Here is a 24,827-nt window from a genome sequence, read left to right as displayed (position 1 = left end):
TGTTTATTGGTTATCTTTCTCTTGGGAACAATGCAATTATCTAAAATTGAGAGTGTTGCTGGACTATTAACTTTGGACATTACACATGATGTCCAATGAATGGAGGTGACAATCTACTGAGAAGTACACTGTCAAACAATGGTGTAAACATATGACCAAATAATGCGCTGCTACAAAAAGGAACAAAATTGTGCAGCATGCACCATTGTAAATAAACCTGTGGGACATTTCGTGAGGCAAAATAAGCCAGAAACAGAAGAGCAAATATTGTATGGTCTCATTTAGAACACACTTATGAGAAAACAAGGGCCTAGATTGTAAGCTCTTATAACAATCACATTTAGTCCAAGGCAGTAACTGTTATTTCTGAATTTTGAGTGGCTGTTTTATATATGTATAACCTGGTATCAATCAGCTATCCCCTATCCATTGTTTTATTTTTCTTCATTTTGTCCAAAATGACATATCTCATTTTCTCATATATTTATGTCTATTTCTCATAACCAGAATGTAACTTCACAAAGAGAGGGACCATTTGGATACAACTCAATCTCCAGGCCCAGAAAAGTGCCTGCCACAAATCAGAGTTAAGTATTTGTCAAGTCAGTGCAAGAATTTAAAATATAAAGACTGTCTCAATAGAATTACAATAGACTACATTTTAAAAACAAGTTATATGGCTTTTTTAGAATTAAAAACAGACTATACTGGGGAGTAAAGGGTAAGGGAAAACAATATGCAGACTATATAGAGAAGATACGAATGGGAACACACAAGGAAGAAGCAGAAAAAATAAGATGACAAAAGAAATAAAATGTAAAGGAGACAAACTGACCTATTAAAACCTTAAAATTAAGATTGACTAGGTAAAAGAAAGAAAAGAAAAAAAGACAATCAAATCTAAATAAGTTTTTTATAAGAGACACATGGGTTAAAAGGAGAAGGAAGGATAAAAAAAGACATCATACATGAAAATGTAAATTCTATTAAGGCAAGACAGCATTAAATGACATAGAGGTCCTCTTCAGAATGATCAAGGTATATTCTCCCAGGCCATTAAAGAACGGGCAAATCTAATGCTTTTAACACTACTAGAGACAGAATGGTAGAACAGAAAGTCCATGAGAAGTAGTCACAAAAAATACAAAAGCTGACTTCGAATAGTCTAATCGATACATTAAAACATGATATATAAATTCATTTTATAAAATATTCATTTCAGAAATGCAAGGATGGTTCAATATCTGAAGCTAGTAATAAAATATATTTAATAATTTAATATTCTGCAGTAAACTATACATAACATAATATAATAAAAAAATCAAAGGAGAAAAATCAAATTAACTCAATGGAGACGAAAATGGCACTCGACAAACTCTTAATATCCATGTCTGAATAAAACTCTTAGCCAAAAAAACTAAAATAGTCTTCAATGCGATAAGCTAGGCTCTCATGTTTGATCACAGTGGAGAAATAGTGGAACCATTACTAAATTAAGGAACAGGGATGACTACGATCATTTTTTTTTAAGCAACATATTTAATTAGATGATCTCCACAAAGTATACATGAAGTTTCTAACCATCACAATTCAGTGAAATACAAAACATTAAGTTACAGGCTGTGTGAACAGAAGGCAGCACCAATACTAGCACCTTCCAATCCTGGTTGTTCTGGGGTAGGGATGGGGGAAGGTCTTTATTAAACTGAGCCTCTCATTTCAATGTACAAAAGAATTTCTCTGATCAATATTAAATTGTACTAAAAACAAAATGGACTGAAAAGCAAATATAATCTATGTTGGGGTGGAGGTGGGAGGAAAAAATGAGTCCTTCAAAGCAGGAGAGGAGGCACTCAGGGGAAGGTTCTGTGACTGTGACCTCAGGGGACTCACACTGCTCCATTTTTACTTTCGGTGGTCTCAGGAAGGTCCAGTTTTTCTTCTCTTTCTTCCCCTTTGTGCTTGCTTGGAAGTTTCGCAAGCTGTTCACATGACCATCTCAACTTCCTTCAAAGTTTTTTTACCACTCCCTTTCTTGTTTGGCTTTTTCTTGAGCTTCAATCTCTTCTCTTTGTCACTTCCTTTCATGCGTCTCTTTGGTTTCTCTCTTTCAACTTCCAGTTCAGCAAAGAGTTTCATGGTCTGTTGGCATACTGCTGTTTGAACAGTTCAGAATCATCTTCTTCCACGTTTGTAGATTTTCCTTTCTTCTTTAATTGCTTTTTCCACTCCTTCATAGTGTGTTCCACGTATTCTTTTCCTGCCTGAATTACATCCAGGGCCCTCTTCTTTTGTTCCTGCCAGTAGCAACTTGTAAGCTTTGTCCACAGCTTCAGAAGCCTTTTGCGCTCTGTCAGCATCATCTTGATTCTTGTCAGGATGCACCAATATGGATAAAAGCCAAACTTCAGGATCTACTTGAAGATTCAAATTGAAGTAGGAGGAACCAGGACAGGTCAATCTTTCAATGTGGTTTTTGGACTTTAGAACAGAATCTCTCTTCTCTGTTTGTTTCACCTCCCTGTAAAATGTCGTAAATGCTTCTGCTGTGCCGCCTCCACCGCCTGAAGCCCCACTCTCTTCTAAAGCTTCCATTTTCCCTGCTTAGTCACCACAGCACCCTTTCTGCAATCATTTTTAACACTGTTCTGAAAATGCTAGCCAAGGCAATTTGAAGAAAAAAAAAGCCACAAAAATAAAATAGAAATATATATCAAAAAGATGAATTTATAAAATGTTCAGATCATATGATTGCAAGCCTGAAAAAAACAAAGAAAATCAGTTGAACTTCCCCTCAAACATTAATAGAGTAATGTAATCAATTTTTGAAATACATTTTTTAAAAATTCCACAGCTTCCCTGTACCCTAACTCATAAAAATAAAAAATATAATGGAAGAAGAGTTCCCATTTATAATCACAACAAAATAGATGAAATACCTAGGAATAAACTTAACAACAAATATTTAACATCTATTAACCTAAAAGAAATTTAAAACTCTACAAACAGATATTTTAAAAAATCTAAACAAATGATATTCTTGCTGATAGGAAGACTCCACATTGTAAAGATGTTGATTAAATTGTAAGGATCTCAATTTAAAAAGAACAAGAAATTGTGGGAACTTGATACAAATGTTCATCTGAAAGAATAATCATCAGGAAAATTCTTAAAATTAGTAAGGGGATTAAGTCATACCTTATATTAATTACAAATTTATCTTAGCAGTAGATTGATGGCTCTCAGACAAAAAGCCCCCCAATAAAGCCACGATTATGTGAAACTTTACTATGATAAGAGAGAAATTTCAAATCATTAATGAAAAAACAACTTAGTAAACTGGCAGGTAGTCAACTGACTATTCCATCTGAAAATGCATAAAGCTGTATTTCTACTTTCCCACTTCACACCTTATATCAAGATAAACAGCCAAAGATTTAAATGTTAAAAAAAAAAACATAAAATTACTAAAAGATCATTCATTCCACAGAAATAAGCAAGTGGGTAAACAGAATATTTAGTAGATTATTTTTATTAGCAAAAGAGGAAAAGCAACCCAAAAATCCACCAATAGGGCATATTTAAGTTATGGTACAGTCATACTGCATTACAGAACTGTTTAAAAGTAGATCTGTATGTAGTTCAAGACATTATTATGAAAAACAATAACAAAATACGTTGTACAACAGGATCCTGGCTTTGGAAAAATAAACCACAAGAAAAAAACCTAGATCAGGAATATTGCTGTAGTGAGAGTTCAGAGGACTGTCACTATCTTGGAATTTGTATATCTGCACTGTTTTCAACAATAATAGCAACCAATATATATTGAGTATTTTCTAAATTGTCAAGCTGTTTAAGCACTCTACTTGTATTTAATCTTCAAAACCATTATGAACTAATAACATAAACTCCCATTTACAGAGGAGAAAACTGAGGCACAGAAAGTGATGGCGCTAGGATATATGACCATATATTATTTTTAAAACAGCTTTAGTTTTAAAAAAGCTATAACTTACATACTATAGAATTCATTTGTTTGAAGTGCATAACTCAATGATTTTTAGAAAATTTACAGAGTTGTGCAACCACTGTCATGATCTCATTTTAAAACATTTCCATCACTCCAATAAGAAATCTCAAGTCCATTTGCAGTTTCTCTTCATTTTCACCCCATCTCCACCCCCAGGCAACCACCAAACTACTTTCTGTCTCTATGGATTTGCCTGTTCTAAACATTTCATAGAAGGAATCATGTTATTTTGCATCTTGCTTCTTTTACTTGGCATGTTTCTGAGGTTAATACATGTTGTAGCATGTATTAGTACTTTATTCCTTTTTATTGTCAAACAATATTCCATCATATGGATATACCACATTTTGTTTATCCATTCCCCAGTTGATGAAGAGTTGGGTTGTTTCCATTTTTTTGGCTATTATAAATAAGGTTGTTGTGAACAATTGGGTACCAGTTTTTACGTGGGCATGTTTTCACTTCTCTTGGGGTAGATATCTAGGAGTAGAATTGCTGATTTATATGACAAATTTATGTTTAACTTTTTAAGAAACAGCCAAACTTTTCCAAAGTAGCTGCAGCATTTTATATTCTCACTAGCAATGTATGCACAAATGTTCTAGTTTTTCTTTACATGTCCTCACCAACACTTACTATTGTCTATTATTTTTATAAGCAAAAAAAGATTTATAAGAGGCTGAGACCACATATACCTGTCACTTTTTGTCACACTATTTCTCCTAAATGTAAAACTGTCACCTCTCAAACATCCACCTACTCGACATAAAGCATGACTGAATAAAATCTCAATGTGTCAATAAATGCAGACAACTATACATTTATATAAACACTATTTTTACATAAAATCTTACTTCAAATTTTAAAAGATTATAAACATATATACAATACATACATAATCACTTGCAAACTCATACCTAATTTTAATTCAATTGCTGTGTTGGTGTTACACTTGTACTCTGCCAGTTTCTTCTCCACTGCACTTTTATATTCAACCAAAAATTTCTCCATAGCACCAAATCCTAAGAGGGAAGTTTTTAAAAGGTTTGGTTAGAAGAGGTTTAAATAGCTAAATCTACAAATAAGGTTCTTATTTAAAAAGGGATGAGGGTAAGATTTAAAATATGCTAACAGTTGCTAAAAGTACAGATGATTCTCCTTACACTCCTAAATAAATGTACTCAGTATGACTATTTCATGACAAAACAGAAAAAAAAGTCCTCTCAGATAGCTTTATATACTAGGTCTGCTTTACGTAAGACTGAAAATTAACATGACTATTGACATTTCCAAACATTTAATACTAATGCAAATTCAGATTTGTACCTAGGTAGTCTTTTTTTTTAAAGCACGGGCAGGCACCAGGAATCAAACCTGGGTCTCGGGCATGGTAGACAAGAATTCTGCCACTGAACCACCGTTGCACTGTCCCCTAGGTAGTCTTTTGAAAAGAAATGTAAAGCCAAAGGATGCCACTTCTAGCACTACCAGATATAAGAAACAAAGTAAGGAAGTCCTATGAGAATTACAACAGCATTTCATTTCAGCTACTGGACAAATTCTACCCACAGAGCTTTCAGAACAACTATATTAAAACTATCAACTGATAATGCATAGATTATCTCAGGATGGATACAGAAGAAATGATAACTATGGTTAATTTAGGAGACAGGGAATGGGAACAGAAGTAGGAAGGAAAGTTCTTTTCACTATCTTTTCAAATTTTTTTTACGATGTATGCATAAAAGCCATAAACTGTGGACTACTAGAATGACCAAATGGTTTTAATATATAATAGTTACCCATCAGTATATAAACATCAGATAATTAACACAGGAAGAAGTCATTATCAAGAGGTAAAGATGACAATGAATCTCCTAACAAAATGAACAAAAAAATTAGTAAGATTTCAGCACAGAAAGAAAATGTCAGGAGCAGGAAGGAAAGAAGGAGTAAAATAACACATCATACACTTCAAAAAGTAGTTAAAACACATATACACAGAAAATGGGGAAAAATTTTGAGATAATACAGAGTAATAATTTGAAATCAGAATCCCTGAATTCAAATTCAGGCTTCACCATTTACTTACTAGCTCTGTGAACTACAGAACATTACCTAACCTCTCTGAGTGTCAGCTGTAAAACGGAGAAAATAGAACTCACCTGAAGGAACAAAATTTAATGTGAAAACACACATTAACTTACTTAACTCCACAAGTAGGTACTATAAGAGGCTCATTTCAGAGTTCATATTCAAAAATTTAGGCTGAGAAAGGGGTTTAATAACTTGCTCAAGGGCAGGTAGCTACAAAAAATGGTTGAACTGAGATTCAAATTTAGGTTTAATTCTTAAAATACATTCACCCACTTCAGTACATATGCTCCCCTTACTTTATAATACCGGTGTACCCCAAGATTCTGCAGTCTCTATGTCGCAGAATAGCCAATCCTTAAACATGTGAAGAGCTCATGCTATGGCTGGTGGATCCAGCACACCAATAAACACAGAATGTTAATTGTGCAGCATTAAGAATCTTATGTGTATTATGAAGGCACTGGGAATAAATGAAAAAAGAAATAGAAACTGCCCATCACTTCAAAAGATATATAATTGGAAAAAGTATATATTCACACAAATACACGTACAAAGTCATACCAATTTTAAATGATAAAATATTGCAAACTGAAGGGACTTAAAAAAAAAGCACAGTAGAATGAACACAGAGAACTATATTATAGAAGAACCTACTATGAAAGTTAAGTTTAAATGAGGGAAATAGATATTATACTAGATCTAATAGAGAAGTGTAGATGAAAAACGAGGGCGGGAACAACCTATTTCTCAAAGGAAATCCAAATACGATCCTAGGAATCCTAAAGTATGAGCGATTAGGAGATGCGTACTAAGGAACCTAAAATTCAAGTGAGGGCCCCTAGTGCAGAGCAAGGCAGCATAAGTTAACTCAGCGGTTGACTCTAGTGGAAGGTGAAGGGAGACCTGAGAACTAAAATCAGCTGGCGGGAACCGGACAAGTTGTAGTACAGCTAAGACAGCAGTGGGTAAAAGGAACGGGAAGAGAAACAGGCCCGCAAAAGAGGCAAGGTTTGCTGAGCATATGGCATCTTTCAAGTTCAGATCATGATGCTTCCCCGCCCCACCCCCGGTCCCTTCAGTCCTCCGCAGGGCCCGGGATCTCCGCAGAAGGCGCAGAACCCCGCAGAGTTGGGGGTGGGGGCACGGACCTCGGCCGACAGGGAGCTAAGCAGAGAGTTCCGCGTTTGCCAGCCAAAGCAGGCCTTCTGGAACCCGGGCTAGAGCCCGAAAGTTCTGAGTGGGCACTGCCACCACCGTGTCGTTGTTCCTTTCCCGAACTGCCCGCTCCCATCCCTTGGTAAACTTTTCCCGGGAACTTACCCGCCATTTCCAAGCTGCGAGCACCCGCGGCTGAGGAAGGACGAATCAACCCGCGCGCTCCCTGGCCGGAAATGAGAGCACTCCGTTACGCATTTCCCCCGCCCATCCCTGGAGTAACTCCGGCCAATAAAAGGGGGAAATTCGAAGCGCTATAGCGGAAGTGTCTCAAGAGGCGGGGCTAACGCCGACGGGAAAGCCCGGGCCGTTGCCTAGCTACCGCAGTGCAATCCCCTTCTTGTTTCTGCAGGCCTGAATGCAAGGAGGCCACAATTGGGAGCTTTTCTAAATTGAAACGCTTGATAGGCGAAGGATGATTTCTTCGGAGTTCATTTCAATAATAGAGACACCCGACGGCTGCTTTCCCTTCTCCCTTAAGGGATGTTTTGGACACTGGTTGAAAAGCTTTCCCCTTGGCCTGAACGGTCCAAACACCTGAGCCCTGGTTTTACCTAAATAAAATTAAGGGCTGTAATTACAGCTGCAGGAGAATTTTCCACTTGTTTTATTTTCTTTATTTGCTTCTACTTCTGCTGTAAGTAACTTTTAACATCGTTTTCTTTTTTCTCATGCTTTAACATATACAGTATGATATTTAGGCTCTGCTTCCTTTCATGACGTTACTAGGCAACCACTTAGTGCGGCCGAAGTCGTTACCTGATAATACTTCAAGTAGATTGATCCGGTCATGCCTTTCTCTAGTACTAGTGACCTGACATCACAGGATGCTACCAATTTTGACCATAGGGCTTGTTAGTATTTGGTAGCTGTTGAAACTGTTTCAGAGGATGAGCAGATATTTAGATATCCGTAAGTATTCCCACAATGTAGTCTATACACTAGAATGCCTTTTATTCAACAAATATTGGTTAATAGTTTTTAAATGATGCATGCTAGAGCTAAAATGGATCCTTGAAATTTTAGTCTGTTACGAATACATACCTTCATTTTAGAGATGAGGAAACTAAGACCCAGAAAAGATAAATTTCTCAAGTTCACACCGTTAGTATACAGCCTATACAAGAGCCCAGTCGTCCAGATACCCAGTCCAAGACATTTTCCACTGCATAGAGATGACATCCTGAAGATAAAAATCAGAAAAGGTACGGAGGGAGAGTGCCTGGATCTTTTTTTCTTTATGCTTTAATGAAAGACAAGAAATTATGGTCATGATGATGAGACAGAAAACTGAAATCAATGCTACTGATGACATTATGGATCAAAAGATGAAAACAATCTTTTTTTAATAATCATTTTTTTTGAAATGTCAAGCCTTATCATGTCTTTCCAAAAATCACTTTATCTGTATCAGTTAATAGCAGACCAACAATTATCATCCTTATAAATAAATCAAGAGATGATTAGTTCTGTAAATTCATGGTTAGTTGTAAGGAAGAAATATGACAAAATTTATTGATATATTGTGGGACTAGTATTTAGTATTGCCTGCTTATAGATTTGAGGTTACAATTTTAATTTCCCTTTGCTTTAGAACCGTTCACACGTATTTATAAAAATATCACAGAATATAAAGATGTAATTTATTTCAAAGATAAGAATAGTTTCTTTCAGAAAGCTAGTAGTAAAATTACCAACAGGAAAAATTATTATTTTTTTTTTAGTACGTTTTTGTCTTTTTTTTTTAATTTATATTTTTCCTTGTTCTAAAGGGCATTTAAGAAAGTAAATGTTACCACCATGGAACAAAATTTCTACAAAAGAAATATGCTGTTCTGTTACAGATGGAAGAAGCAGTGTAGTGTTGTGGAAACTTCAATACCTAGTCCCAGTTCTACTACTTCATGGCTGTGTGACCTTGAAACTCAACTCCACAGGACTTTGTTTCATCTATTAAATAGAGATAATAATACCTTCCCAGTCACCACACTAGGCTGTTGTAAAAGTTAAATGGAATAATATTTTTAAAAGAGCTTTGAAAACCTCTAAAATTCCATGTAAATATGGGGTAGTATTAGTATGATAACATTTATTCTAGTGTAGGAGATCTGGGAAAAGGCATTTTTTTTCCAGAGAAAGGGCCACATTATGCTATTAGGAATGAACTGCACCTATATGTTTTACAGGCTCCAGTGCATAAAGACTAGTAAATTTAACTACGGTGTCTTGAAACCTGCAGAAGGGGATATTTAGATGGTCCTCAGAAAGTAGATGTAGAATGGATGAAGGATCTAAAAGAAAAATTTAAGTACTTAGTTTGTCTTTATTCCAAAATATATACCTTTCCACAGACAAATTAACCATAGCTATTTAATTCATTTATTTAGTTCATAGTGCTAATGAGGGTAGGGTTAGGAGTTTCAGTTCCCAGAATAATTAAGCAGATGCCCCTGCCAACCAGATGACTACCAAATGGGAAACCAGTAAGAAAATGAAAATAGACCAGCTCACGTTGAACACTACTGCTAGAAAAATAACTTAAAGATACACGTTACCAACAGATTGTACATCCTACTTTTAAACTCTCATAACTAGATGGCAATTTAACAGTAAAATTTTTAGAATTATTTATCCTTTAAGGCAGCAGTTCCACTTATAAGCATTTATCTAACAAAACTATTTATACAAGAATGCAAATAAATAAAAACAATGCAATGTTATTTTTACTAGCAATTGGAAATAGCTTAAAAATCCATCAAAGAGGCTAGCTTGTGCTAGCTTGTAAAAATATCCATTATATAATAGTTTTAAAAATTGTAGAACTGTATAATGTTATTTATATAAAAATGTATTTTGATATAAACATAAAAAGCATCCGAAAGTATACCTAAGAAGATTAACTCGCTGCCTCTAGGAGAGGAATTTGGAGATGGGGATTAATGAGGATTCTTTTTTAACGGTGTTCTCCTTTTAATGAGGATGTATTGGTTTCTTTCATAATCAAAAACGTATTGACCCTTGTGGTAGTTAGATTCAGGTGTCAACTTGGCCAGGTGATGGTGCCTAGTTCTGTTAGTGTGGATTTGAATCATTAGCTTGTGAAACTCATCTATGGTTGATTACATCTGCAGTCTCTAAGGAAAGTGCCTTCCTCAATGAGTGAGTGATGTTTAATTCATGGGAAGCTTAAAAGAGAGAAGAGAGCTCAATGCAGCATAGCCCAAGCACCTCAGATACCTCATCTCAGCACTTGCAGCTCAGCCCAGATGTTTGGAGATGCAAAAAGGAATCACCCTGGGGAAAGCTATTGGAACCCAGAAGCCTGGCGAGAAGGTCAGCAGAGATCGCCCTCTGCCTTCCCGTGTAAGAAAGAACCTCATATAAAAGTTAGCTGCCTTTCCTCTGAAGAACTATACATTTTTAACTAAATAAATCCCCTTTTATTAAAAGTCAATCCGTATCTGGTGTGTTGCATTCTGGCAGCTTTGGCAGACTAGAAGAACCCTTTTGGAGCTTTTAGACATGGCTGTTGAGTCCTTACCCTCTTCTCTGTATGCAGTCTATAAATTATGATACACAAACTCAAAGGGACACAAATTATTTAAATGAAAAAAAGGAGGAGCAAGTTGAAAATTATTATTTCTAGTTTTGCTTCTGTCATTATTTACAAACAAAGACTGGTCAAAGTAAACGAAGAATACCATAATTGCTTAAACCTGTATTCAAAATCACCAGCCAGAGATGCCTGTTTTACTTTTAGAAACTAATTAGTCAAAATGATACTAATCATATATTAGTCCATGTGAGTATTACAGTAATATTAACCACAATTTTTCACATTCTTGGTTAAAATGATACTTTGAATATTCATTTATCAGTTTTAGTGAACAAAAAAATGGCCATTATTTCTCTGTCTAAAATTTTTGTACTGTTTTGTTTTTAATGTGGAGCATCCACAATGGGGCAAAGGTGTGTGTGTGTGTGTGTGTGAAGAACACCTTATCAAAGCTACTTACATATTGAAGAATAACACTAAAAAATGGTGGAAATGACTAGAAATATTTCTTTTAACTGATTATTTCAGTCAAGGTGTCATTTTTTTTTTTTTTTGGTGGGGGGAAGTGCATGGTCCGGGAATCAAACCTGGGTCTCCCTCATGGAAGACTAGCATTCTACCACTGAACCAGACGCGCATCCAAGGTGTCATTTTAATAGATTGGTCTTCAGCCAACTTTGTAACCTATTCACTTATATTCCTTTAATATAATAAGCTTTAATACCAGCTTCATAATGTTCTTAGTTCAGTGTTTGGTTCATAAGTCCTTTCCTTAAAAGAATCACAAAAGAAAATTTAACTTTAAGACAGTGTTTCTTCTACTTTTTTTTTTTTTACAAATGAGAATTTTGAGGGAAGATATAAAGACGTCAGCAGGCCAAGCCAACCAGGTTCAAGTCATTAAGCAAATTAGTGAAAACTGAAGAGATTCTTTCTGAAAATTTTACTAGGGAGATCCAGACTTTAACATCATTAATCACATCAACACAGGGCTCTCAGGGAGTCTCTTCGCTGTCTCCTAAATGAGCTAAGAGAAAAAAAGGTCATGCCAACTGGTACCATATAATAGAAGGAAAACCTACTTGGTCAGATAAGAAGGGTGTTTCAGAAGAGTTGGATCCATTTAAAGAATTAAGAGCTTTACTTTTTCATATCTTTGTAAAAGTAAATTTTGTCATATATGAAGAAATTGATATTACTATAGCCATGGTTTTATTTTTAAATATAGTGTAAGAGGAACTAATATTTGAATAATATAGGATTATGAATTTTAAAGTCAAGTAATTTTAGAAATCAGGTAATCTAGTAATTGTCATGTATTTTTATTTGGTAGTTATAGACATAAAAACTTTTGTTCACATTTTCTTGTAAATATATATAAATTACATGTTTTGTTACTGTTAATTCATATATTAATATATATTGCTAGCTATAGTTTTTAGACAAAAAAATCATATGAACACATTTTTTATATTTTTCACTCCAGTAGATCACTTGTGCACTCTTGAAGATCTTTGATTTAATCCCACTTTCTTGCTTAAGAGTATTCAGCAAGCTGATACTGTGGCCCAGGTTTCTGTTTGGTCCTGTGCTTTTCCACTTTTTTATTCCCTTTCTTGTTGTGGAAAGGACTAATGCCCTTCATGAAATTTTGGACAGAATTATTTTGGAGAGAGTTCACTGTGTTTGGCACATAGTGGACACATATTAAATGTTTGTTAAATAACTTTGTGGTAATACCAACAAGAATTCAATTCCACCACCCCACCACCCCCAAAAAAACAACAGTTAATATTTCTTTCTTTTTTTTTTTTAAAGCACTTCTTGGTTCTTAGAATTGGAAACTAATAAGTTTCTTGCTTTAAAACATCCTTGACCCCTCCAGAGGGCAGTGTCGTGGTTCCACAGGAGGCTAGGGGTGGGATGCCATATGATCTTGTAACCCTGTTGCTAAGAATATACGTAGAGGAATTGAGAATGGGAAACAAATTGACATTTGCACACTGATGCTTAGGGCAGCAGTGTTCAAGATTTGCAATGGATGGAGGTAGCCTAAGGGTACAACTGAGGAATGGAAAGGGGAACTATGGTGTTTACATAAAGGGACTACTAAACAGCTGCAAGAAGAAATGAAGTTGTGAGGCATGCAACTAGGTGAATGAAGCTTAAAGAGTATGTTGAATAAAATATGAGAAACAAAAAGACAAATATTATGCCTCGCTTATATGGATTAACTATAATATACAAACTCAGAGAATTGAAGTTGAGAGAATAGATTATCAGGTTGGGGCCTATGTAAAGTTTCCTAGACTGTAAGCTCTTATAGCAGTCACATATATTTAGGAGTTATAACTGATATTTCTAAATTCTGAGATACTGAACTATTTGTACATAACCTGGTTGTTTCCTGAGACTTCGGGTATTGAAATATGAAAGTTGGCATTACCCTACTCAGCAACTGTTTCAAAAGCTGAAAAAGTGGTCAGACTTCGTCTAGAGACATGAATGAAGCTGATCTGGATAAGATTAATATAAATCAGAATACTGGGTAAAGAATTATATGGCCTGTATTTTCACACTTCAACCTCTGCTAGATCAAAAGGAGAGATGTTTATTTGGTGCAACATTTATATTTTAGGTAGTACATTATCTAATTTAATTTGTATGGTCAGTTTACTTGAACACCAGAGGTACATGGAATCTTGAATAGGGCATGAGATCTTGTTGGTTTGTACAGGTTAGTGTGATACCACAATATATCCCAGAGTAATTTGGGCAGAGAATAAAAAAGTTTTGCAAAGTCCCCTTGGGGGACTGAGGAGAAAGGAGGAAATACCCAACTTCCTCATTGGGGAATTCCTGATATTCTTGCAAGCAGTGGGAACAACCAGTTCAATAGGCTGAGCCCTCCATTTGGGGCTCACCCCTATAAAGCTTATTCCTGCAAAGGAGAAACTAAACCTACTGATAATTATGCCTTAGTGTTACCCCCAGAGAACCTCTTCTGTCGCTCAGATAGTTGCCTCTCTCTCTAAGCCAACTTGGCACATGAACTCACTGTCCTACCCCCTACATGGGACATGACTCCCAGGGGTGTGAATCTCCCTGGCAATGTGGGACCTGACTCCCAAGGATGAGCTGGGACCCAGCGTCATGGGAATGAGAAAGCCTACTTGACCAAAAGGGGGAAGAGAGAAATGAGAAAAAAAAAAGTATCAGTAACTGAGAGATTTGAAACTGTTGAACTGTGTTCCAGTAGCCTTGATTTGGGAAGAAGACTATATAACTATATAGCTTTTACAGTGTGACTGTGTGAATGTGAAAACCTTTTCTCTGATACTCCTTCTATCCAGGGTATGGACAGATGAGTAAAAAAAATAATAATAATAAAGATAAAAATACGTAAATAATAGGGAGAGGTAAAGGGTAAAAATTGGGTAGATTGAAATACTGTGGGTCAATGAGAGGGAGGGATAAGGGGTATGGGATATATGAGGTTTTTTTTTTTTTTCTTTTTCTGGAGTGATGCAAATGTTCTAAAAAAGATCATGGTGAAGAATACACAACTATGTGATGGTAAAAAAAAAACATTCTTGAGAATGTGATTGGAATCAAAGAGGCTATAAAACCACCTCTTCCATGTTTAAGCCGTTCCTACCAACATGTGAGCAACACAGGCCTTTCTCTCTTATTAAATTGTTTTCTGGATATCAACAGGAAATAGTTTTTACCTCGGGTGGCTAAGCAACACTATTGCTAGGAGGTGATCTTTTGATCATTTGCCAGAGTAAACTATATCCCTGGTACAGCTGTTCTAAAGACAAGAGTCTCTGGGATACAGAGGTTTTTTTTTTTTTTTTTTTTTTTTTGGTCATTCCATTCTACGTATATAATCAATAATTCACAATATCATCACATAGTTGCATATACATCATCATGATCATTTCTTGGAACATTTGCATCCATTCAGAAAAAAAAGAAATAAAAAGAAAACAGGAAAAAAATTCATACATACCATACCCCCACCCCTGCCCCCACTGATCACCAGCATTTCACTCTAAATTTCTTTTAACATTTGTTCCCCCCCATTTTCATCTTTATTCCATATGTTTTACTTATCTGTTGATAAGGCAGACAAAAGGAGCATCAGACTCAAAGTTTTCACAATCACACAGTCCCACTGTGAAAGCTATATATCATTATACGATCATCTTCAAGAAACATGACTACTGGAGCACAGCTCCACATTTTCAGGCAGTTCCTTCCAGTCTCTCCACTACATCTTGACTAATAAGGTGATATCTACTTAATGCATAAGAATAACATCCAGGATAACCTCTCGGCTCTGTTTGGAATCTCTCAGCCATTGACACTTTATTTTGTCTCATTTCACTCTTCCCCCTTTTGGTCGAGATGGTTTTCTCAATGCCCTGATGCTGAGTCTCAGCTCATTCCAGGATTTCTGTCCCACGTTGCCAGGAAGGTCTACACCCCTGGGAGTCATGTCCCTTGTAGACGGGGAGGGTGGTGAGTTTGCTTGTTGTGTTGGCTGGAAAGAGATGCCATATCTGAGCAACAAAAGAGGTTCTCTTGGGGGTGACTTTTAGGCCTAATTTTAAGTAGGCTTGACCTATCCTGTGTGGGGTTAAGTTTCATATGAACAAACCCCAAGATTGGGGGCTCAGCCTATAGCTTTGATTGTCCGCACTGCTTGTGAGAATATCAAGAATTCAACTTGGGGAAGTTGAGCTTTCCCCCTTTCTCACCATTCCCCAAAGGGGACTTTGCAAATACTTTTTATTCACTGTTCAGATCACTCCGGGATTTATCGGGGCATTACTCTGGACAAACCAACAAAATCTCATGCCCTACTCAAGGTTCCATGTACTTATGGTGTTCAATTAAGCTGTCTGCATAAGTTATATTAGGAAATGCACTAGTCAAAATATAAATTTGATACAGAGGTATTTTTGCAGACATTCACAGATCATCAGTTGCCCTGGATTTCCCCAAAGATTTTTAACTCAGTTTTTAATGTCTAGACTTCTTATGGAACTCTAAGAAGGCCTAACTATTTCTTCTCAGAGACTTATCCTCCACTTCAACTCCTTAATATGTTAAGCACCCAAACATCCCACAGTCAATGTAAGCTACCATACCTCCAAACCTGGAGTTCTCCTTGAAATACATTTATGGAGTACAGTAGAGGTATTGTGTAATTGGTACAGTGGATATACCACCCTACAACTTCTCCTTGGATTTTCCACAATAAACAGAAAAGAGCCCACGCTGTTCTCTGAACTGCCCCACATTTCACCCCAAGTGAGGTTTTTATGCCCTTCACTCATTTCTCTCCAGATGGCTTCATGAAGGTCCCTTTTGTATCTGGGGCCTCCTATCACAGGCTACTCACCAAGGTAGGCCTGCTTATCACAGAAGGTTAGCTCACTTTCTGATCTGTCCCCTAAGGGATAATTATGAATCAACAGCTCTCTACTCTAAAGCTCATTTACCCCTTATTGATAACTCCTCCAGGGCTGGAACGACATCATCTTCATCCCTGAGATTTCCCTTGAAATGAGAACAAAATTCTCTTAACTAATATTTACTAAGGTTTTTTAATTAAGATTAACAGTTGTATTGAATACCTTAGTATTTAAGTTTGCCCATATCCTCTCTGGTTAGGCCCTATCTCTTAGGTCTTCCTTGTCTGATCCTTCAGGAAAATTCCCATATAAATGGCATTATCTATTTAGTGGAGTACTGGGTTATATTTTTATTTTATAGAATCTTATCTAAAAATCAGAATATAACTTTTAAAAAACAGGAAGTAGTTCATTAAAAATGAATAATTGGAGAAATGAAAACTTCCATTTAAAAAGTTATAAAAGAAATCTCAAGGGGTTTCTCAAGCATTTAAAAATATTAAATAATTCTAACATTTGTTAAATTTAAGTAAGCTTTGTTAAATCAGAATCACAAGAAAGAACAGAAAGAAATTTTTTTCCAAAAAATTGTGGCAGTACATCTACACTGTCCTTGAACATATGGAAATCCTGCTGAGCTAAATTGTACGTTTCTTTTATTTGGTGAAGACTTTTGCTATTTTCTCCTTTGCAAGTGGACTTTCAAGTTCTTTTATTATCAGATCTTGAACTTTGTTCAAACATTGTTCTTTTGAGTAGAATAAGGAGTGCAGCAAAGAGACACTGAGTGTCCAATCCATTCAAATAATATCAATATGATTTAATTATATTTTGCTTTGCTTTCTGTTAAATAAAATAAATTAAATATTACATTTAAGTGCCAAATGACAATTTTATTACTATTATAAGATTTCATTGTATATGAACCCACATCAAAGCACAAATGAAAATTGCTGTGGAATATGTTTAGTACAGTACCACCTCTGTTTTTTAAATGTACATAAATACTTCTCTAAATCATTATTGTGTCAGAGTAGAACAATAGTTTATAATTTGAATGGGGCATTTTTAGGGAATCTCTCTTTTATTTTTATACTATCTACTTCACATATATTTTCCACTGGTGTTCTAGTTTTCTGCTGCCGGAATGTAATATACCAGAAACAGAATGGCTTTTAAAAAGGGGAATTTAATGAGTTACTGGTTTACAGTTCTAAGGCCGAGAAAATGTCTCAATCAAAACAGGTCTATAGAAATGTCCAGTTTAAGGCATCTGGGGAAAGATACCTTGGTTCAAGGAGGCCGATGAAGTTCAGGGTTTCTCTCTCAGCTGGAAAGGCACATGGTGAACATAGTCACAGTTTCTCTCTCGGTTGGAAGGGCACATGGCAAGCAAGGCATCATCTGCTACTTTCTCTCCTGGCTTCCTGTTTCATGAAGCGCCCCGGGAGGCATTTTCCTTCTTCATCTCCAAAGGTGGTTAGCTTGTGGACTCTTCTTTGTAGTGCTGCAGCATTCTCTGCTCTCTCTGAATCTCTCATTCTCCAAAATATTTCCTCTTTTATAGGACTCCAAAAAACCAATCAAGACCCACCCAAATGGGTGGAGACATGTCGTCCCCTAATCCAGTTTAACAACCATTCTTAACTAAATCACATCATCCAGGGAGATGGTCTGATTACAGTTTCAAACATAACAGTATTGAATAGAGATTATTCTGCCTTTACGAAATGATATTTTAATTAAAACATGGCTTTTCTAGGGGTCATACTTCCTTTCAAACTAGCACTACTGGGATCATATTGAGATAAAAAATGATAGCCATAAACTTTTTATCTCTTCCCAGTCTTGGGATCTCTTGAAGGTAACAGTTAAGAAAGGCAGTGTTTATAAAGGGGTTATGAATTCCTAGGTATGAAATCATCATAGCACAAATAATACCAAGAGATTCTTAGCTTGCTCCTGTGCTCTAAAACACTCCAGTGTGGGAAGGAGATTTCATAAATTAGAGTCCTCACGTAGATATTACCAACGATGCTATAGAAATTATAGTTAGAGTTGGAATAGGTTAGGGTAGATGATTTCTCATCAGGTGGCCCAAAGGAATCTTCACTAGAGTGCTCAAAGACATGTTCTCTGAAATCTCTGTGCTATTAACAATTATATATATGGCTTCCCTGCAAACTGGAATGATTGTAGATAATGGAAAAAGTCAAGCATTATACTCAATTTTTAATGGAAAACAGAGCAACTGAGAGATCCCACATCTGTTTAGTGTGCTTATTTGAAATACTGTGGTGTTAATCTGTAAAAAATAAAATGACTCTCCCCCTACTACGCCCCTACCCCATCTCCAATTTACAAATTCACAGTGGGTAGTCAAGTATCCATCATCTAGCATAGGTTTATGAAATACAATCATGACAAATAAACTTATTTTACATCTTAAACAAATAAATAGCAGAAAGAAAAATAAAACTAGGTTTGGTTGATTTTATGATCATTGCTGACCCTATGATGAATTGTAATTTAGGGAAAACAATTATCTGTTGCAGGCTGTGTTCAATATATTTAGAGTACTTATATAATTATACTTGCCATACATACAACTTCAAGTTCTGATTCATTCACTTAACATTATAAGATAAACTATACACTACTCTTAATTTTATATGACCAGGTTACTAAGGAATATGAACATAGTGAGATTACAATTATAATATGTTTTATTTTTCATTAGTCATGCCTCCCAACTTTATACTATGTTGAGTATGCTTTCCCCAGATAGAGTCCAGTTTTCTGGTCTTTTAAATAATTCAAAATTCAGGCTAGCCCAGTTTAAAATATCAGTCTTCTATTTAAAACCTCTTGCATTGCTGGCCATAGGAACCTGAATTGGGGAAGTGAGTATTATCGATTTTTCCCAATTATTCTCTGTCCAAGCACTTTAGGTTTGGGTTAGGGAGAGCATCTGGTTCTAGGATATTTCTTCCTCTTTTCCTTTCAAAGCTAACTCACCTGGTATTGGGGGCTAGAAGGAGGAATTGAGGAAGAAGGAATCTTTCTCTACTCTCTGTTATGTCGTCTCTACTCCTCCAGCTGACGTTTGACTGGCCATCGATGTTATGACTGCCTCTCACATGGCACACATTCTTAAGTTTTTCAGGGAGCTTAAAGGAGTCTCTGCATTGCACAAACCCTGACAAAAAAAAAACTCTGGCTGCTTGCTGCTATTATCTCTTTAGTCAGTAGGCCTCCTTTTTGGGTAGGACACTGCAAATGGAATCCTGCCGCAATATTTTCCTGGTGTTGCTTGACCTATAAAAAAATTCATGCATCATCCCTCGTGAATCAATCAGTGCCCCCAAAACAAGGGACACATATAGCTCTATCAGATCATATCATCATAGGATAACATCAGTTCAATAGGCTTGCACCTGAAATTACAATATTAGCCCCTCACCAATACTTTTCATATAAAATGGGATTGGGTGAGGAGTGAAAATAATGAACATTTAAAATGTAGATGTAATTGAACCCTGCTTCTGTAGGTGGCCCTGAGGTCTAAGTTGGAAATCCTAACTTCCCTTTTCCACCGTCACCTCCCTTTTATGTTCTGCTTACTTCTGTAAGCATCTTGCCTAGGTAGAATCCTTTATCTAGTGTGCTGCCCTAAATCTTAATACTCGAGTTATCTGAGTTCATTACCAGCTTATTGGCTGTTTTTATTGAGCTGCCTCCCTTGTCCCCATTGTATAGCAACAACTCAGTTTCCATTTGGTGATTGGAACCAATTACCCACTGCTTTGGTGACCCTTATCTGCTTTTCTTTTACTTTTTTAAAATTTCTTCTCTCCAAATTTTTTAGATGCAATTTTTTTTCATGGGCAGGCACCGGAAATTGAACCCGGGTCTCCAGCATGGCAGGTGAGAACTCTGCCTGCTGAGCTACTGTGGCCCGCCCTAGATGCAATTTTATTGAGCTATATTAACACAGCATACAATCCATCCAAAGTATAAAATCTATGGCTCACAGTAGCATCACATAGTTCATCACCACCATCGACTGCCTTATCTGCTTTTGATTCTGCAGGATGAAGAGCCCAGAATGGCGAGGGGCAGACCCAGTTTCAAATTACTCTAAACCAGTGTTTCCAGGAGGAAGCATTCCTCCCTCAAAATTTATGAGCCTATTTGGTGGCTCCTCAAAAAGTTAAAAATAGAATTACCATATGACCCAACAATTCTACCCTTACACATATACCCAAAAGAATTGAAAACAGTGACTCAAACAAATATTTGCACATCGGTATTCATATCAGCATCATTCACAAAAGCCAAAAGGCAGAAATAGTCAAAGCCCATCAAGAGATGAACAGATATGGTGGTTACTCAAAAAGTTAAAAATAGGATTATCATATGACCCAACAATTCTACCCTTACACATATACCCAAAAGAATTGAAAACAGTGACTCAAACAAATATTTGCACATCAGTGTTCATATCAGCCTCATTCACAAAAGCCAAAGGCGAAAACAGCCCAAGTCCATCAACAGATGTACAGATTAACAAATGTGTCATATACATACATTGGAATATTACTCAGCCAGCCATGAAAAGGAATGAAGTTCTAATATTTACTACAACATGGATAAATCCTGAAAACATTATGGTAAGTGAAGTAAGCCAAGCACACACACACACAAATATATATTGTATGATTCCACGTAAATGAAAAACCTGGAATATGCAAATTCATAGAGACAGAAAGTAGAACAGAGGTTACCAAGGACTGCAGGGAGGGGTGTATGCAGAGTAATTGCTTAAAGGGTACAGAGTTTCTGTTTGGGATGATAAAAAAGTGTTGGAAATGGTGGTGATTTTCCCACAACATTAATTGTAGTTAATGCCATTGAATTGTAATTTAAAAATGTTTAAAATGGTCCAATTCATGTCTATTTTACCATAATAATAATAATAAAAAAAGTCCTGAGCCCAAGGTTGTCAAGGAAGTGAAGCAAAAATTTGTTCAGTGGGTATTTGGTGTGATAGTGAGAGGGACCATTCTTACCTCTTTCTTTTAGTTCATGGAGTTTGTATTCTGGCTACAAGAAATTCTCTTTTTATTTACAATGTTCTGGAATTTCATAATGAACGTTGAAGTGGAATTCTTTCATTCATTGTTCTGGGTACTCAGAAGACACTTTCAAACTGTAAAATCATTCCTTGAATATAGTAAAATTCTCAATATATAGTAGTCCTCTGATATTTTCTTCCCCATCATTTGAAATCTCTATTTTCTCTGAAAATCTTAGTAATCAATTATCGGGCCTTCTAGATAAATGCCCTATTTTTAAATCTTGCCCCATTTGTCTATTGCTCTCAACTATTTATTATTCTCAACTTTTTTATTCCAATTCTTGTATGGACCTTTTTATTACCACTAAATAGCTGTACAATCTTGGGCAAATTGCTTAACCTTTCAATCATTTAAAATGAGTTAAATATGAGTTCCCTCATACTTAAAATGAAAATAATGAGATAACCCTAAATCATAGGGTTATTTTGAGGATAAATGAATTAATTTATGTAGTATCTGACACATGGTAAGTACAAAGTAAGTTTTTGTTAATATTGGTTATTCATCAGTCTCTTGTTAGCTTGGTTAGTTTAAGTCAACTTTGGGCCATTAACAAAATAATTTCTGACCTACAGAGCTGATGATCAGACCTGGACCTTAGTGACTTTACCACATGAAGCCATTTTTGGAAGATCTAGCTGCTGGATATTAGCAATAATGTCTCTCTATCTCACCATGCTCTGCCTCTGTATCTATCTGTACACGTCTGTGTTTTCATCTTAATTGAAAATTTCATATGATGCTATTGACTTAAAAAGGGAAGTGACAGTGAATAAAGATGATTCATGAAGGTGGTCTACCCAGAAGTGTTTATTATTTCATCAGACATTTTTATTGACCACTGCTGTGTACCTGGTCCTTGCTATTGCATGGAACACAAGATATTTTATCTATTACTTCAGTAATCATATTGAGCAATTACCATGTTCTAGAATCTATGTCACTTATAGTCTATTGTGATATTTTTAAACTACAGTTCATATCCATGAATTGGGCATGAAATCATGCAGATGTTGAAACCAGAATTAGAAAAAGGAAACAGAATAGTACAGAACAGTAAATACATGTTGCATATATTATGTTGCATATATTGCATATAGTAACATTAAGTATTGTTTCATAAAATTTTTATTTCAGTGTTTATTGCAGTTGTAATGAAAACATATCTCTTAGTATATATGTCAGTCAATAAAGTTTTAAAGCCACTACTGGAAAAGGTAATAAACAAAGAGGCAATTATAACACAGTGAGATAAATACAATGCATAAGATACAATGAGTGCACAGCGGGGGCCCTACCTCAGATGTGGAAAGGGGGTTAGGGCTGTTTTTTGGAGGAGTTGATTCTTGAGCTGAACCTAAAGATAGGCAAATCAGAGTTGATGTGGAGTGAAGTATTCCCAACAAAGGAAACAGCGTAGAGGATCAAAATCCTGGATTGGAGGAACAACTAAAGGAGTAGAAAGTTATAAGGCTGGAGAAAGAGTGAAAGAGAGCAGTTTGGGAAGCTGAGGAGTTTGGATTTTATCCTGAAGTCAGTAGTGAACTACTGAAGGATAGGGAAGTGAGAAAATTTAGTATCTGTTTTAGATTGAACAGTTGGCACAACTGTGGAAAATGGATTTGAGGAAAGTGACTGAAGGCAGAAAGTGGACGGCTGGAGGTTGGAGAGCAGTTAGGAGGTTTAATGAATGCTATTATTGGAAGAGATTTAAAAAGTATTGGCAAAAGAATGGACAGATCAATGAAACAGAAAAGAGAACCCAGAAATAGACCCATACTCAAATATAGTCAACTGATCTTTGACAAAGTAGCAAAGGCATTTCAATGGAAATAGGATAATCTTTTCAACAAAGGTGAAAATTTTCAGTGGTGATAGAATAATTTGCTCAACAAAGGGTGCTAGAACATTGGACATCATTCATACAAAAGAATGAATCTGAACATAGATCTTATACCTTTCACAAAAATCAGCTCAAAATGAATCATAGACCTAAATGTAAAATGCAAAATGCAAAACTTCTAGAAGATAACATAGTAGAAAATTTAGGTGACCTTGGGTTTGGCAACGACTTTTTAGATACAACACCAAAGGCACATTCCATGAAAGAAAAAAATGGTTAGTTGGACTTCATTAAAATGAAAAACGTCTGCTCTGGGAAAGATGCTATTAAGAGAATGAAAAGACAAGCCATAGATTGAGATAAAAAATATTTGCAAAACACATATCTGACAAAGGACTTGTATCCAAAATATACAAAGAATTCTTAAAACTCAATAAAAAGTAAACAAACAACCCAATTACAAAATAGGCAAAAGACCTAAATAGACACCTCACCAAGGAAGATACACATATGAAAAGATGCTCAATACCAATGAGACAAAATAAAATGTCAGTGGCTGAGAGATTTCAAACAAAGTGGAGAGGTTATCCTGGAGGTTATTCTTACACATTATATAGATATCCCCTTTTTAGTTTAAGATATATTAGAGAGGCTAGAGGGGAGTGCCTGAAACTGATAAGCTGTCTTCCAGTAGCCATGTTTCTTGAAGATGAATGTCTAATGATAGCTTTTGCAATGTGACTATGTGATTGTGAAAACCTTGTGCCTTATGCTCCTTTTATCTATGGTATGGACAGATGAGTAAAACATATGGATTAAAAATAAATAAACAACAGGGGGAACAAATGTTAAAATAAATTGAGAAGATTGAAATACTAGTGATCAATGAAAGGGAGTGGTAAGGGGTATAGAAAAAAATAGGGGGAATAAAGGTTAAAATATATTGGGTAGATGGAAATACTAACGGTCAATGAGAGTGAGGAGTAAGAAGTATGGTGTGTATGAGTATTTTCTTTTTCCTTTTCATTTCTTTTTCTGGAGGGATGGAACTGTTCTAAAAATTATCATGATGGTGAATATATTACTATGTGATGATATTGTGAGCCACTGGTTGTACACCATGCATAGAATGTTTGTATGTTAAGAATGTTCGTGTTTGTGTTATTTTGGCTTTTCAATTAAAAAAAAAAACACCCACAATGGGATACCATATTAAAAAAAAGATGCTCAATACCATAAACTGTTAGGGAATTGCAAGTAAAACAACAGGGAGATATCACTAAACAGTTATTAGAATGGCTAAAATTCAAAGAATTGACAATAGCAAATACTGTCAGGTGTGTGGAACAACAGGAAAGCTCATGTTTTGTTGGTAGAATGCAAAATAGGATAGCCACTTTGGAAGGCAGTTTGGTAGTTTCTTACAAAGCTAAACACAGGGTTACTATACAATCCAACAATAACACTCCTAGGTATGTACTTAAAGGACTTGAAAACTTTGTCCACACACAAAACC

General features: G+C 35.8%; 1 protein-coding gene, 1 long non-coding RNA gene and 1 pseudogene across 6 annotated transcripts in view; 1 reads left to right on the top strand and 2 right to left on the bottom strand.

Annotated features, from left to right (window-relative positions):
* HAT1 (histone acetyltransferase 1) overlaps positions 1-24,827 on the bottom strand; it is a 132,035-nt gene that overhangs the window by 88,906 nt on the left and 18,302 nt on the right. Inside the window, exons 1-2 of one of the 3 annotated variants that reach the window (XM_077154140.1) lie at positions 7,451-7,564; positions 4,951-5,055 (exon numbers count right to left, since the gene is read on the bottom strand). In XM_077154140.1, coding sequence (XP_077010255.1) covers positions 4,951-5,055; positions 7,451-7,457 — 112 coding nt within the window. In that variant the 5' untranslated portion in view covers positions 7,458-7,564. Of the gene's footprint in view, positions 1-4,950; positions 5,056-7,450; positions 7,565-24,827 lie in introns of those variants that run through there. The other 2 variants (XM_077154139.1, XM_077154141.1) reach the window with 2 other exon arrangements.
* Positions 937-2,935, bottom strand: LOC143676378 (dnaJ homolog subfamily C member 8 pseudogene; annotated as a pseudogene).
* LOC143677758 (uncharacterized) lies at positions 7,993-22,253 on the top strand. Of its 3 annotated transcripts, none has more exons than XR_013172851.1 (3): positions 7,993-8,257; positions 8,401-8,550; positions 22,044-22,253. It is a non-coding gene; the product is annotated as an uncharacterized LOC143677758 (long non-coding RNA). The 3 variants fall into 3 exon arrangements; XR_013172853.1 differs by lacking the exon at positions 22,044-22,253 and adding an exon at positions 9,190-9,706; XR_013172850.1 differs by lacking the exon at positions 22,044-22,253 and adding an exon at positions 9,118-9,706.

This window comes from Tamandua tetradactyla, chromosome 3, assembly GCF_023851605.1.
Source record: "Tamandua tetradactyla isolate mTamTet1 chromosome 3, mTamTet1.pri, whole genome shotgun sequence".
NCBI classification, from domain to species: domain Eukaryota; kingdom Metazoa; phylum Chordata; class Mammalia; order Pilosa; family Myrmecophagidae; genus Tamandua; species Tamandua tetradactyla.
This window is presented reverse-complemented; position numbering and strand designations above follow the sequence as displayed.